The sequence below is a fragment of the Lynx rufus genome, unplaced genomic scaffold (assembly GCF_022079265.1).
Source record: "Lynx rufus isolate CCGP_SWC_20201006 ecotype Redwood Valley unplaced genomic scaffold, mLynRuf1.p SCAF_9, whole genome shotgun sequence".
In the NCBI taxonomy this organism is placed as follows: Eukaryota; Metazoa; Chordata; class Mammalia; order Carnivora; family Felidae; genus Lynx; species Lynx rufus.
In genome coordinates, this window is record NW_025814897.1 from 6,221,345 (window position 1) to 6,237,540 (window position 16,196).

The 16,196-nt window shown below is 40.7% G+C and overlaps 1 protein-coding gene across 1 annotated transcript in view; it reads right to left on the bottom strand.

Annotated features, from left to right (window-relative positions):
- The window catches only part of CWF19L2 (CWF19 like cell cycle control factor 2), a 150,671-nt gene extending 138,467 nt beyond the window's left edge, over window positions 1-12,204 (bottom strand). The window contains exons 1-3 of the mRNA XM_047070451.1: window positions 11,986-12,204; window positions 10,049-10,159; window positions 5,851-5,973 (exon numbers count right to left, since the gene is read on the bottom strand). Coding sequence (XP_046926407.1) covers window positions 5,851-5,973; window positions 10,049-10,159; window positions 11,986-12,204 — 453 coding nt within the window. The remainder of the gene's footprint in view (window positions 1-5,850; window positions 5,974-10,048; window positions 10,160-11,985) is intronic.
- Window positions 12,205-16,196: the final 3,992 nt, after the last annotated feature.

Consider the following 16,196-nt stretch of genomic DNA (forward strand, 5'->3'; position numbering starts at 1 on the left):
AGTATTCTTGTTATTTGTTTACAGAAGGGTGATACCTGCACCATTGTGTACAAAGCGCCTGCCTTCATTCCCTGTCTGTTAACTTTGTTTCTCACTTTCACCATTGCACAGTCAGCTCACTACTTCAGCATGGCTGCTATTTCCCTCTCCCCAATATGCTATGACCTCAGTCCTTCTGCGGATTTCAGTTTTTCAATCCTCCATTTTACCTTAAAGAACTCCTACACCATCAAGCTTAATGTGCTTGACCTAACAGAGCTCCCAGAACTCTTGTTCTCATATGCAGCCTTTATAACAACCATACCTCTGATCCTATCAGCCAAAATCTCTAAGATGGAACCCAGACAGCAAAGTGCTACCAGTAAAAATCAAAGGAACTTAAGGACTTCTGCCTCTGTCCGTGACAAAATAAATGGCATCAAAATAGAAATACACAGAAATAGAAATAATAATGGAAAATGTTTGAAGCTCTATTCGGAACACTGAATCTCAGTAATACCAGGCCATGATCCCTGAAAAGGGAAACAAATGAGGTGAATGTTGTCATTACTATCTCCACAGCTTTTTGCCTCAAAGCACTTTCCAGACCAAGGCACAAGAAAGGGTTGACTCGAGCTGAATATGACAATCTTACTGAGCTAAGGAAACAGAATTTGTGTTAGATGACTTTGCCCAACATTGGCTAATGTTAAGCGCTGTGAGCACATTTAAGGTGGGCTAGACTTAACCGTAACAATCAGTAGGTTAGGTGTATAGAGCGCATTTTTGACTTACGATATTTTTCATTTACAGTGGGTTTGTTGGGACATAACCCAACTGTAAGTCAAGAAAGATCTATAATTACATTAAACATAAGTGATCTAAACCACTGTTATCCAATAGAATTTTTCTATACTACACTGCCCAATACAGTGGGCATAACCTAGCCATAAGTGATAACTAAATATTTAAAATATTTGGCAGAACACCTGGGTGGCTCAGTTGGTTAAGCGTCGGACTTCGGCTCAGGTCATGATCTCACAGTTCATGAGTTCAAGCCCCACCTTGGGCTCTGTGCTGATAGTTCAGAGCCTGGAGCCTGCTTCGGATTCTGTGTCTCCCTCTCTCCCTGTCCCTCCCCTGCTCGCATTCTCTCTCTCTTTCTCAGAAATAAATAAACATTAAAAAAAATTTACAAAAAATATTTGGCAAATGAGAATGAAGAAATCAATTTTCAATCTAATATTACTTTAATGAATTTTAATTAAAATTTTAAGAACCACATATGGCTACTATATTAGATAGTGCAGAAAAGCCTCTAATTAAAAAGGAAGAAATTGATAGGTTAGATAAAAAAGCAAGACCCAAATATACACTGTCTACAAGAATACTTTCAATAAAAACAAAAGAAATTAAAAATAAAGGAATAAAAAATGAAAAAACAAATAACAAAGCTGAAGTTTATTAACATGAAACAAAGTTACCTACAACAAAAGTATTACTAGAGATAAAAAGAAACATTTCACAAAAATATAATGGCCAGTTCATCTAAAAGATATAACAATTCTAAATGTGTACATACTCAGTAAACTTCAAAATACATAAGACAAAAACTGACAAAACTGAAATAGAGGAGAAATAGACAAAAATCTACTACAGTTAGAGATTTTAATACTGCTCTCTCAATAACTGACAGAAGAGAAAAATCAAAAATCAGTAAAAATATAAAATACTTAACACTATTAATCAACTTTCCCAAACTGGCATTTATAGAATACTACACCTACCAACAGCTGAATTCACACTTGTTTCAAATACACATGGAATTTTCATCAAGATAGGTCACAGGCTGGGCCCAAAATTAAGTCACAGTAATTTTTTTTTTCAAAGTCCAAGATTCAAAGGATATTTACTGTTAACCTACACATGAGGGTTTTTTTCTCTTTCTTTTTTGAGTACAGTTGACCTACCATGTTACATTAGTCTCAGGTGTGCAACTTAGTGATTTGACAAGTTTATACATTATGCTGTGCTCACCACAATGTAGCTACCATCCGCCCCGTTATGCTGTGCTCACCACAATGTAGCTACCATCCGCCCCGTTATGCTGTGCTCACCACAGTGTAGCTACCATCCGCCCCGTTATGCTGTGCTCACCACAATGTAGCTACCATCCGCCCCGTTACGCTGCTTTTACATCACTGCCTATATTCCTTATGCTCTGCTTTTGAGTCCCGTGACTTGCTCATTCCTTAATTGGAGGCCTGTACCTCCCTCTTCTATTCACCCATTTTACCCAACCCCCCTACACCCCTCCCCTCTGGCAACTATCAGTTTGGTCTCCATATTTACAGTTCTTATTCTTTTTGTGTATTCATTCATCTTTTTCAGGTCCCATTTATGAGTAGAACCATATGGTATTTGTCTCTCTCAGTCTGACTTATTTCACTTACTGTAATACCCTCCAGGTCCTTCCATGTTGTCTCAAATGGCACAATCGCATCCTTTTTTAAGGCTGTGTAATATTCCTCTGTGTGTGTGTGTGTGTGTGTGTGTGTGTGTGTGTGTGTGTACCACATCTTCCTTATCCATTCATCCGCTGATGGACACTTGGGCTGCTTCCAAGTCTTAGCTGTTGTTAATAATGCTGCAGTAAACATAGTGGTACATGTATCTTTTCAAGTTAGTGTTTCCATTTTCCCCGGGTAAATACCCAATAGTGGAATCAATGGATAATCACTATGTAATGCCCTTGTCTCTGTTGTAGTCTTTGTTTTAATGTCTATTTTATCGGATATAAATACTGTTACCCCAGTTTTCTTTTCCACTTCCATTTGCATGGTGAATCTTTAGGTCTGAGGTGAGTCTCTTGCAGATGGCACATAGATGGCTCTTGGTATTTTATCCACTCCACCACTCTGTCTTTTGATTGGAGCATTTAGGCCATTTACTTTTAAAGTAATTATTGACGGGTATGTACTTATGGCCATTTTCAAAATTTGTTTTCTATTGTTTTCATAGTTCTTTCCTTTCTTCTCTTGCTCTTTCTTTGTGATCAAATGATTATTTATAGTCTTTTGTTTGGCTTTCTTTCTCTTCACTTTTTGAGTCAATCATAGGTTTCAGGTTTGTGGTTAGCATGAGGTTCACACATAACATCCTAAGTAAACAGCTGTCTATATTAATTTGATGGTCATTTAAGTTCAAACATTTTCTTAAAAAAAAATCTTTTTCTCCTTCTCTTCCCTTTTTACTCCCTTCCCCACATTTTATGTACGTGTTGTCCTATTTTACATCTTTTTATTCATATTAATCTTATGACTAAGTATGGCCATTTCTTTTCCACTTAAAGAAGTCCCCTTGGGGCACCTGGGTGGCTCAGTCGGCTGGGCTGCTGACTCCAGCTCAGGTCATGATCTCACGGTTTGTGAGTTCAAGTCCCACATCGGGCTCTGTGCTGATAGCTCAGAGCCTGGAGCCTGCTTTGGATTCTGTGTCTCTGTCTCTCTGCCTCTTCCCCACTCATTCTCTCTCTCACTCTCTCTCTCTCAAAAATAAATAAACATTTAAAAAAAAAAAAAAAAAAGAAGTCCCCTTAACATTTCTGGTAAGGCTGGTTTAGTAGTGATAAACTCCTCTATCTTTTGTTTGTCTAGGAAACTCTTCATCTCTCCTTCAAATCTGAATGAAAACCTTGCCAGGGAGAATGTTGTTGGTTGTAGGCATTTTCCTTTCAGCACTTTGACTATGTCATGCCACTCCCTTCTGGCCTGCAAAGTTTCTGAGGAAAAATCAGCTGATAGATAGCCTTATAGGTTTTACCCTGGTAGGTAACTTTTTGTTTCTCTCTTGATGTTTTTAAGATTCTCTTTTTATCTTTAACCTTTGACATAATAACCTTAATTATTTGGTGCCATGGTGTAGACACCATCTTGTGTTCATCTTGTTTGGAACTCTGTGTGCTTTCACTGACCTTTCACTCAAACAACTCTCTCCGAGGTAGAGCTATACAACTTATTATATATGTAAAAGTGTACACGTTGTGTGTTACAACAAAAAGACTTATCTATCCAGCTGACCATTGAATGACGAGGGGATTACGGGTGCTGACTCCCCACATAGTCAAAAATCCACATACAACTTTGACTCCCCAAAAATGTAACTACTAATAGCCTATGGGTGCACTTGAAGACTTACCGATAACATGATCAGCGAACATGTATTTTGTATGTTATATGAATGATGCACCTATTTGTACAATAAAGTAAGTTTAAGAAAATGTTAAGGAAATCATAAGAAAAAATAGAGTACTGTACTATATTTATCTAAAACACATCTGCTTGTAAGTGGATGCACAAAGTTCAAGCCCATGCTGTTCAAGGGGCAACTGTATTTCTAGGGAAGAACAAAGAGAAATAACACGCAGTGTGCCTCTAAAAGGAAGCAAGCACCCTGAGTCAGATTATTAAATGTTTACTCCGCCTGCCAGATCCATCCCCATGGGACAGGGATGCCGAACCTGTGATCTCTGCCTAAACCCCAGGGAGTTTCATAAATTCCACTGAAATAAACAACTTTAAATACAAACTTCTTGGGGCGCCTGGGTGGCTCAGTCGGTTAAGCGTCCGACTTCGGCTGAGGTCATGATCTCGCGGTTCGTGAGTTCAAGCCCCACGTCGGGCTCTGTGCTGACGGCTCGGAGCCTGGAGCCTGTTTCAGATTCTGTGTCTCCCTCTCTCTCTGACCCTCCCCTGTTCATGCTCTGTCTCTCTCTGTCTCAAAAATAAATAAACGTTAAAAAAATAAATAAATAAATAAATAAATAAATAAATACATACATACAAACTTCTTTTCACAAAGAGGATCACTCACTTCTTTCAGTTTCTCAACAGGACCAGCAACTCAACACAGAGCTGTGGAAACACCGTTTCTACCTTCTTTCTGCTCTAAGACTTTCCAACTCACTTCGTCCTGAATTATATTTAACAAATTTTTTTCTGTAAAACCTAAATATTCCTACCACTACAAAATATGCTGGCTACCTGACCAAAGTATCCAGCTGTGGATAAAGTATCCACTGTGAATTAATAAACTGCATTCTCACACAAGACAGGCTTCCACGAGCCATTTATCATCTCAGGGGTACCGCCACACGCTCAGTTTCTGAAACGGCAAGAGGGCTACACTTGGGATTCACCTGCACATACAACCCTCTGAAGATCAGACCTAGAAAACCAAACTATCCCTCAACATCTATAGCCCATAGCTCTCTAAGCACCATGTACCTCTTTCTTCCTGAAAATACTCATGAGAGGCTTTCCCTTCCCCTGTGAGTCCTCTCATCCCAGAACTGGCTAGAGACACACTGGGGCCACATCCTTGTGACCATGAAGATAAATATATTACCAAGTCCTATTTTAAAGAATTGTTAATTTCTACTAAAAAAAATAAACAAGAGTAGTAGACTCACAAATGTCTTAAAACTCTTGTCTCTCATGTGTACACAACTGCTCTTTCCCTGCAGCTCCTTCCAATTTCCAGCTACTTCTACTGAACAGCCTTTACTCCTGCCTGGCTCTTCAGTGTTGTGCCCCCCTTTTTCTTCAGTGTCCCTGGACAATTCATCTATTCTCATGGCTTCACAGAGCAATGACTCCCAAATTCTAACTCCATCCTCCTACCTTTCTCTGTAACCTCAGATCCATGTTTCCAGCATTTCCTGGACATCTCCAAGTCGATGTTTCCCAGGCGTTTTCATACCCTAACTAGTCATGTTTTTTCAGTTCTCATATATTTTAAGTTCCTAAACATCATTCCTTCAAATACAATTTTCTCAAGCAGCTGCTTTGGCTGGCTTTAATACATACTTACTGATGAACTATCAGTTGACTCCTTGCTTTTTTCATACTTCTGTTTCTTACTCTTTTTTTTCTTCTCTTTCTTTACTTTTTTTGAGTGCTTGTCTTTTTTCTTCTTTTTCTTCACAGAGTGTTCCTGTAAATAATCATTTTAAAGAGGTGAGAAAGGAATTTAGTTTTATCTTACTTTAAAACAAGCATTTTGAAAAATCACCCAGTAGAGGAGGGGCCAACACGGCGGAGAAGTAGGGGGATCCCAAGTTCCCTCGTCTATCAAACAAAGCAGTGTTGAAGCTAAAGGACTGTGAATTCTGAGAGTCCGGGAGGAAAAGAGACAGTCGCTTCCAGGGACCCACAGGGACAACCTGACGGGCCAAAAGTGCGTGATTCTGAACTGGGAGAGATACAACGAAAGGAGGGGAGGGATCCCCTTCTGCAGAGAGACAAAGGGAAGAGAAAGTGCAGCTGGGGAAGCATAGGACTGTATCTGGACAAGAGAAAAACCTCAAACCAGGATGGAAGAAAGAGCCAATCTCTAACTGCGGGGCTTGCTCCGGACTGGGGTCAGGTCTCCAGATCATGTGACTGGGAAGGAGGGAGCCAGCCCCAGGCTCAGTGGCTAGGTCAGGGATGCAGTCTACAGGAGGAGAAAGCGATCCCCTCCCTGGAGTGCTGCAGGAGAGGACGAAGCCTACTGTGCCCGCCAGTCGGGGACCACATATCCGGCAGCGTGTAATGGTGCTTCCCCAGTACCCGGGCGCACGGGGCGGGAGTTTGAGTCCCAGCCAAGAGCCAGGCACAGGAGTCGGCAGAGCAGGACAAACCACCTTGTTTGCATCCACAGCACAGTGACAATGGCTGGAACAGAGTGGTTTGGGACACTCAGTCAGTGGAGGAGAGACTGGGGTGTCGCTATTTTTCTCCCCACCACCACCAAGGGGAGACTTTCTCTCCAAGGGGAGAAATACAAATCAAAGCCTCACACCGGTCAGAGTGGTTAAGAGGAACAACTCAGGAACAACAGGTGCTAGCGAGGATGTGGAGAAACGGGAACCCTCTTGCACTGTTGGTGGGAATGCAAATTGGTGCAGCCGCTCTGGAAAGCAGTGTGGAGGTTCCTCAGAAAATTAAAAATAGACCTACCCTATGACCCAGCAATAGCACTGCTAGGAATTTATCCAAGGGATACAGGAGTACTGATGCATAGGGGCACTTGTACCCCAATGTTCATAGCAGCACTCTCAACAATAGCCAAATTATGGAAAGAGCCTAAATGTCCATCAACTGACGAATGGATACAGAAAATGTGGTTTATATATTCAATGGAATACTACTTGGCAATAAGAATGAAATCATGCCATTTGCAGCAAAGTGGATTGAACTGGAAGGTATTATGCTGAGTGAAACAAGTCAGTCAGAGAAGGACAGATATCGTATGTTTTCACTCATACGTGGATCTTGAGAAATTGAACAGAAGACCATGGGGGAAAGAAAAGGGGGAAAAATCATTACAAATAGGGAGAGAGGCAAACCACAAGAGACTCTTAAATACAGAGAACAAACTGAGGGGTAAAGGGGGTGGGGGAGTGGGGAAAGTGGGTGATGGGCATTGAGGAGGTCACCTGTTGGGATAAGCACTGGGTGTTGTATGTTAGCCAATTTGACAATAAATTATATTCATTAAATAAATAAATATATAAATAAATAAAAGCATCAGAGGTCATTTGAGCAAATGGATCATGGGGAAAAATTAATTAAAAAAATAAAACAAGTATTTTGAAGAAAAACAAATCTGTATTCTAAAAACCATATTTTCATGAAATGAGACAACAAATACATTGAAATAAAATCCTCTGAGATTTAGATGTGGGCATCTATTATATATGCCCCACAAATAAGTTACAGAGCTGAGATACCTTATCAGGAAAATACGGGGGATGTTTTAGTTTTAATTTATTTGTAGATTCATCTGACAGATATAATCAAATAAATACATTTATACACAAACTGTGTGTGTGTGTGTGTGTGTGTGTGTGTGTGTGTGTGTGTATATATATATATATATATATATATATATATATATATATTATTCTATGGCCCTGTAAGAATTTATAGAAGATTATTAGGCCATATAAAATGTAGGAGCACCTGGGTGACTCAGTCAGCTAAGCATGTGACTTCAGCTCTAGTCATGATCTCACAGTTCAAGAGTTTGAGCCCCATGTCAGGTTTTGCACTGAGAGCATGGAGCCTGCTTGGGATTCTCTCTCTGCCTCTCCTTCTGCCCCTCTCCTGCTCACACGTTTTCTCTCTCTCCCACTATCTTTCTCTCAAAATAAATAAACTTAAATAAATTTTAAAAAAATATTAAAGGGTATAATTTTTTAGATCCACGAGCTTGATATAAGTGGGCCAGAAATTTGCTAAGCTTCCTACCCATCAACTCAAGTAACAAAATCTGTCTGTTATAATGTCCAAAAATATTAAAATATATTATTTCTGCCAGGGAGATAAAACCAGTCAGTAATGCCAACTATGTAATACTCATTCTGTAACTTGTGAAAACTGTATATAAAGTTGCTTTTCCACAATCCTAAAATTCATATGGAACCACAAAAGGCCCTGAAAAGCCAAAGTAATTTTGAAGAAGAAGACCAAAGCAGGAGGCATCACAATCCCACACTTTAGTCTCTACTACAAAGCTGTCATCATCAAGACAGCATGGTATTGGCACAAAAACAGACACATAGACCAATGGAATAGAATAGAAACCCCAGAACTAGACCCACAAACGTATGGCCAACTAATCTTTGACAAAGCAGGAAGGAACATCCAATGGAAAAAAGACAGTCTTTTTAACAAATGGTGCTGGGAGAACTGGACAGCAACATGCAGAAGATTGAAACTAGACCACTTTCTCACACCATTCACAAAAATAAACTCAAAATGGATAAAGGAACTGAATGTGAGACAGGAAACCATCAAAACCCTAGAGGAGAAAGCAGGAAAAGACCTCTCTGACCTCAGCCGTAGCAATGTCTTACTTGACACATCCCCAAAGGCAAGGGATTTAAAAGCAAAAATGAACTACTGGGACCTTATGAAGATAAAAAGCTTCTGCACAGCAAAGGAAACAACCAACAAAACTAAAAGGCAACCAACAGAATGGGAAAAGATATTTGCAAATGACATATCAGACAAAGGGCTAGTATCCAAAATCTATAAAGAGCTCACCCAAAAAACAAATAATCCAGTGAAGAAATGGGCAGAAAACATGAATAGACACTTGTCTAAAGAAGACATCCAGATGGCCAACAGGCACATGAAAAGATGCTCAACATCGCTCCTCATCAGGGAAATACAAATCAAAACCACACTCAGATATCACCTCACGCCAGTCAGAGTGGCCAAAATGAACAAATCAGGAGACTATAGATGCTGGCGAGGATGTGGAGAAACAGGAACCCCCTTGCACTGTTGGTGGGAATGCAAATTGGTGCAGCCACTCTGGAAACAGTGTGGAGGTTCCTCAGAAAATTAAAAAATAGACCTACCCTATGACCCAGCAGTAGCACTGCTAGGAATTTACCCAAGGGATACAGGAGTACTGATGCATAGGGGCACTTGTACCCCAACGTTTATAGCAGCACTCTCAACAATAGCCAAATTGTGGAAAGAGCCTAAATGTCCATCGACTGATGAATGGATAAAGAAATTGTGGTTTATATACACAATGGAGTACTATGTGGCAATGAGAAAGAACGAAATATGGCCCTTTGTAGCAACGTGGATGGAACTGGAGAGTGTGATGCGAAGCGAAATAAGCCATACAGAGAAAGACAGATATCATATGTTTTCACTCTTATGTGGATCCTGAGAAACTTAACAGAAACCCATGGGGGAGGGGAAGAAAGAAAAAAAAAAGAGGTTAGAGAGGGAGGGAGCCAAAACATAAGAGACTCTTAAAAACTGAGAACAAACTGAGGGTTGATGGGGGGTGGGAGGGAGGGGAGGGTGGGTGATGGGTATTGAGGAGGGCACCTTTTGGGATGAGCACTGGGTGCTGTATGGAAACCAATTTGACAATAAACTTCATATATTGAAAAATAAAAAATTAAAAAAAAATAAAGTTGTTTTTCCAATATTAACTTGAATAAGAGCAAAAAAACAAAGACAGATTTGTTACATCAAGTAAACCTGTTAGTATTCACCTGTGAGAACTGTTCAATTCGCTCATTCACATCAGGTAGCATCCATGTATCCTCACCCCGAAGTCGTTTAAGTTCTTTACGCCTCTCTTCCTTTTCAAAATTTGCTTTAGCCTAAAACAATGAAAAAAGAAAAATTAACAAATGATCCAATTATTTTTCGCAAAAAAAAAGTAAAACAAAGTCATTTTCCACTTTCATATAAAGTCTCATAAATCACTGTCTGTCCCTGACAGGAATTTGCTTCTACCAAAATATAGGGGCAAATATATATATATATATTTTATTTTTATTTATATATATTTGTATATACATATATATGTGTGTATATATATATGTATATGTATATTTTTTTTTTAAACCCTCTCCTTCCACATTACTAATCACATCACCAGTCTCTAATGAATCAGGTACAGAATGTTGGGATCTATAGTAGACCGTCCCCTCTCCCCAAGCTCCCTGTCTTAAATAGGACTTGAATCTCTTTTTCTTTCACCATCGCACTGCTACTGCCTGGGACTTCAGTGACTGTTAGGAGAATGGCAATGCCTTCAATCTGCAATGTCATATTCTTCTACCCATGCCCTCAAATGCTTCAGGAAGAATCATCTTTCTAAAAACAAATGATCGTGTTGCTAATGTGTATTCATCTTTCAACAATTAGTCAAATAAAATAAGTTCTTCCTAGGAGGTTGCTTTTGCCTTTTCATTCTCTCTCCAAATTCCAAAGCTGGTTTTGTCCTTCTCAAACTCTATGGGTATCTCTACTACAAAAAAGTTTTTTTAAGTTTATTTATGTATTTTGAGAGAGAGAGAGAGAGCAAGAGAGCATGAGCAGGGGAGGGACAGACAGAGAGAGGGAAAGAGAGAATCACAAGCAGGCTCCACACTGCCAGCACAGAGCCCGACATGGGGCTCAAATTCACGAACCCATGAGATCACGACCTGAGCCAAAATCAAGAGTCAGACGCTTAACCGACTGAGTCATCCAGAGTCCCCTTTACTATAAAATTTATCCTAGCTTACAAATCCTACTCCCTCCAAAAACTGCCCAAGATACCAAAAAAGCAAGGATGAAGAATATTTATTATACATGTATGTTACAGTATGCTGAAATCAGTGAACAATACCAACCATTCACCTGTCCAACACTAATCGCCTACTCTTCCCCTTGACATCTGGCTATAGTCATTATGCCTTTCCCCTCTACCAGCTCTTTCTCATCGGTATTTATTTAAAAGCATTCCATCTTAAGCAAAAACAAAAACGCTCACGTGTACCCCATGCTGCTCTCCAGTCACAACTTTTCCCCTTCATTCTTACAACTTGTCAGATAATACAGTTTACTTCCTCCATTATTTACAAGTTACCTCTATGCATCTCAACCTTAGAAATACAATGTGTCTTAACCTTTTTCGAGTCTCTCCTGTCAATCCTTGCATTGATCAGTAAGGATTTACAATAACCCTCCAACTGATATCAATAGTAAGACAAGAGCGTGAAACACTCTGTTGCACTGTGCCTCACATGTATTTCTGAAAACGGGAATTTTTATTTTAGATACAGGAGGGGCGAGGACCAAGGCTGTGAAACGCGCTGGGAGAGCCGTCATTAGTGGCAGAGTACCTCAAAAGGGCGCTGCCCCTGGTAGCCAAGTGATGGAAATATCAAGAATGGAGAAATTCAAAAGTAAGTAAACTCAGGAAAGAAACAGGTCTTCCTAAAAAGAGAATGAGCAACTAGAGACTGCCAACGCATCTCCGAGGCGGGAGATAACCAAGACTTTTTGCGCATCCCAAAGGGAGACCCTCACCCAGATTAGGTGAGACATTGAGGTGGCGAAAGAAGAGAGGGGGTTAGGAAGACAGCCAGAGGCCTAGTTCCCAGGAACCGTCCACTCCCAATTCTAAATGACTCCAAAACCCCCAAAACGGAGATACCTGGCGCAACACCTCGGCCCTGGCAATCCTGGTCTGTTCTTTACGTTCTTCAATACTTCTCTCACTTTCAAACCTGCCACTGGTGGCCGCCATTGTTGCTGTCGTCGTAAAACTAGGAAGCCGGCACAAAAATCTCAGTTTACGACTGTCGTAATTTAATAAACAAACGGGACTTCCTCCTGGCGGAAAAGGAGGGGCGCTGCTACACCAACGGAGCATGCGCGCGCGTGAGCGTCGCTGAAGGCTCCGGTGCTGACGCGGATTTCGGGCTTCGGGGGAGACTTTGCAGAATGAAGTTTTGACCTGTGCTCCCTTCACAAATTGGAATCTCCTCGAGCAGGAGAAATGTCACACTGCGTTTGTTACGCGCTTCGCACGACACCAACGGCATTCTCCTCGATTTCCTCTTAAAATGTACGAGTTAAAAGCTCATAGAAGTTAAGTCCCTACATCTCGAAATTTCCCACCAAAGTGCCCTTGTGGGCAAAGAATTTCCCTGTGCAGGAGGGATGGCCTGAAAGGGGGGAGGAAAGACCAGTTGCTGTGCAGTTTCGGTGCTTTGCTACAATTCAAGAAAACTTTTTAATAAAAAAGCCATAAACCTACTTACTAAAAGTACGCGCTGTGTACTTGGGAAAATCAACCCAAAACAGCGAGCAATGAGACCTATTATAGGAAAACTATTGGGATTTTAAAGGGAAAAACAGTATCTGGAGAATACAGGGAGAAAGATCGATTCAATTGCGTTTTTCTGTTTTGTTTTGTTTTTTGTAAATATAAATAAGTGTGGCATCAGTAATCAAACACATGGAGATTAGTCTCTAAAAGGTTGCTGAGGACAAAAAATAGGTTTTCTTCTATGACTTAAGTGAATATGTTTATGTAGTGTTTTTAAATCGTGTTCACCTGTTCATTGTTCATATATTCCATTAAATAAAAGCAACAATTTCACCTATAAAATAAACTAAAATAATGATAATAAAATGGAATTCGTGTGTGTTATAGAACAAATAGAATGAAGGAAGATTGATTCCGTTTTAATCAAGGAAATCAGATTCGCATCGGGTTTATTAGGTCATCTTTCTTTTCCAATTCCTCTCCTTTTCACTCCCTTCCCGTACATGTCAGCCCGGAAGTCATTCCTTGGGTGGGCTAAGCAAGGTGTGCATACTTAGGGGGCAATGGGAAGGAATGCTCCCAGCACAAGAGGGTTGAGAAGAGTGCTTCTGTGGCAGAGGGACAGCTGAGACCGGGGTGTCAGGACCCAAGCAGGTGAGGAAGGAGTACATCTGAGTTGGAGGGTGGCCTACTTAACACTGTTGGAACCTGAGTGGGATACCTAGCACAGGATGTCAGGGCTCGAGTGGGGTGAGGAGGGCCTCCATGCCAGGAAGGGAACCATGATGGCAACAAATAATCATATCTTGGATACTTGCACAAAGATGTTAATATACTAGCTTTATCCCTGTTGTAGAATGGAGTTTCAAATATGGAAATGAAGGGGTGCCTGGGTGGCTCAGTCAGTTGAGCCACCGGTTCTTGATTTCAACTCAGGTCATGGTACCAGGATTGTGGGATTGAGCCCTCGGTGGGGCCCCGGGGTTGAGCACGAAACCTGCTTTGGATTCTCTCTCTCTCTCCCTTTGCCCCTCTCCCCCACTCACACTCTCTCTGTCAAAAATTTTAAAAATACAGTAAAACCTTGGATTGTGAGTAACGTGTTCTGCAAGATGAGCAAACATTGCTAATCAATTTTAACGTGACAAACTAGCAGTGTCTTGGAATACGAATAGTATGCGATGCCAAATGTCACATGATCACAACTGAGCCAATGGTTCTCTCTCTCTCTCTCTCTCTCTCTCTCTCTCTCTCTCTCTGCAGGAATGGGCAATCATCTCCCATGCTCAATTGCTCGGTCTCAGGCCACAGTGTTTGTCAGAAATCAGTGATTTTTTCCAGAACGTTGGAAGGTGTCCACACGGGCACTATTGTATTTTTTGTCACTTCAAAGCACCTATGGGGGACTGAGCGTCAACTAAGCGTCCGACTTGGGCTCAGGTCATGTCATGATCTCACAGTTCGTGGGTTCCAGCCCCATGTTGAACTCTGTGCTGACAGCTCAGAGCCTGGAGCCTGCTTCAGATTCTGTGTCTCCCTCTCTCTGCCCCTCCCTCATCATGCTCACGCTCTCTCTCTCTCTCTCGCTCTCTCTCTCTCTCTCTCAAAAATAAATAACCATTTTAAAGAAAAAAATTTTAAGTAAAAAGAAAAGCACCTATGGACAGTCCTTCGCTTTTCCATACAAGAGTAAGCTTAGGAATGCATTGCTTCATTCTAGGTTATTGGTTCCTTGTTAAAGTTTCACTAAAAGAAAAAGATTCCATTGAGCCAATAGACAGCAGTGATTCCGTTGGTGATAGTGAAAGTCATCCTACACTCTCTTGTCTCCCTCACACCAGCCACGAGGTTTTCAAAGGCAAGTTCAGATTAATTTGTTTTTTTTTTATATTTTCCATTTTCTTTATTTTTTGTATTATATTACAATATTGTAATCATTTTTATATGGATATTTTTGGGTTGTGGAACAAATCATCTGAGTTTTCATTATTTCTTATGGGGAAATTCGCTTTAATATACAAGAGCTTTGGATTACAAGCATCTTTCCAGAACGAGTTAGGCTCACAAACCAAGGTTTTACTGTGTATGGAAATGAAGCAAACTCTAATGGACACTGTGGTGTTGAATTGGATTTGGAGGTATCTGTAAGCATTCGTGTTGTTAGTATTTATAGGTAGATATAGAAATACAAACATTTCTGTGTATCTATATCACCTGTCTCCCCAGCTCTGTCCATTAAGAGGACCTAGAAACAGCAATCCCCCAATGTTGATGATCGTGTCTAATGCCCAGATCTTCACTTTGACCATTTTGAGGTTTACCTGAGCCCTGTGCTCCTGGACACAGCTGTCGTTTCAGAGGTCAGGAGTAGGAATCCACCTATCCATTTGTGTGCCAGGAAATGGCTTGCTGTGAAGAACCATCCTTCCCATGTGATTTAGATGAGACTTGCTCATGACATCCTTATTTACAAATAAGACTACAACTTATCTCCAAATTCTCTTTTTAAAAAATAATAAATGATTAGCTGGACTGTTTGTTCCCACTCACCGATCTGCACAATCTACCCGCTAAGCTGACTTGACCAAACTTAAGTCAGGCTTCTCCCCTCTCCATAGGTCCTTGGACTCTTGTTTGTTTTGTGCCATTGCTTTGACTTTTCTCTTTGGATTCCTTTTGACTCTTCCTTGACTCTCATCTATAACTATCACTTCCAAAAACTTTTATTCCCTTCATTTCTGTTTGATTTTTTTTTCACTTTTCTTCTTCCTCTGCTTTCCTTATACTTTCCAGGTACCTCTTTCTGAAATGTTTTCTTTGATCTCTGATTTTCTCCAAAGTTCTCTGAGCATTCTTTTTATAGCTTGTTTTTCTTTAATTTCCTACAGCTTTGTTTAAAACAACGAATTACTATTTTCTTCTATTTTATAGCTCTATTTCTCCAATATATCATTCTCTGTGAATATGATAGTCCCATCATTCTATTTTTTCCCCTTTACAATATCTTATCTGGGAGATGGGTTATCTAGGAATTTTGGAAGGAGGATGTGCGGGGCCAGGATTACTTATTTCACGGCTCTAGGGTGCCTTTATCACTGTTTCCATGACATGAAAAATGTAGTTTCTACATCTTCACCAGCTTTCCCTCAGGTTTTTATATTTCCATTCTCTGGCACCTCTTACAGTCTTATCTGACCCTTCTGTCTCCTTTACCAGAAGAGTTCTTGCCCTGATCAGTGTGTTCTATTATCAGAAGCTTCTCCTACATCTTGGCTCTATGTTTTCTGGGTGTTTCTGAGAGCCTTGAGCACCCAGGCCACCTCAGCTCAGCTCTTACTTCAGCCTCTGTCTACTCACTTACAGATGGGAGTATGTAAAGCCCTTCCTGGGTTAAACTATTCCTTCACTCGGCGTTGGATGCCCTCATGTTGAAGTGAGCATTTGTTGCTGATCTCCGGGTCATGGTTCTTGGGACACTCAGAAGTGCCCTCTATCCCTCCTCCCTTTGCTCCCATACACCTGTGCTTCCTCGTAGCTCTTGAAGTTGTAGATGATTTGGCCTAACCCACTCAAATTCTCCATTGTTGGGATAT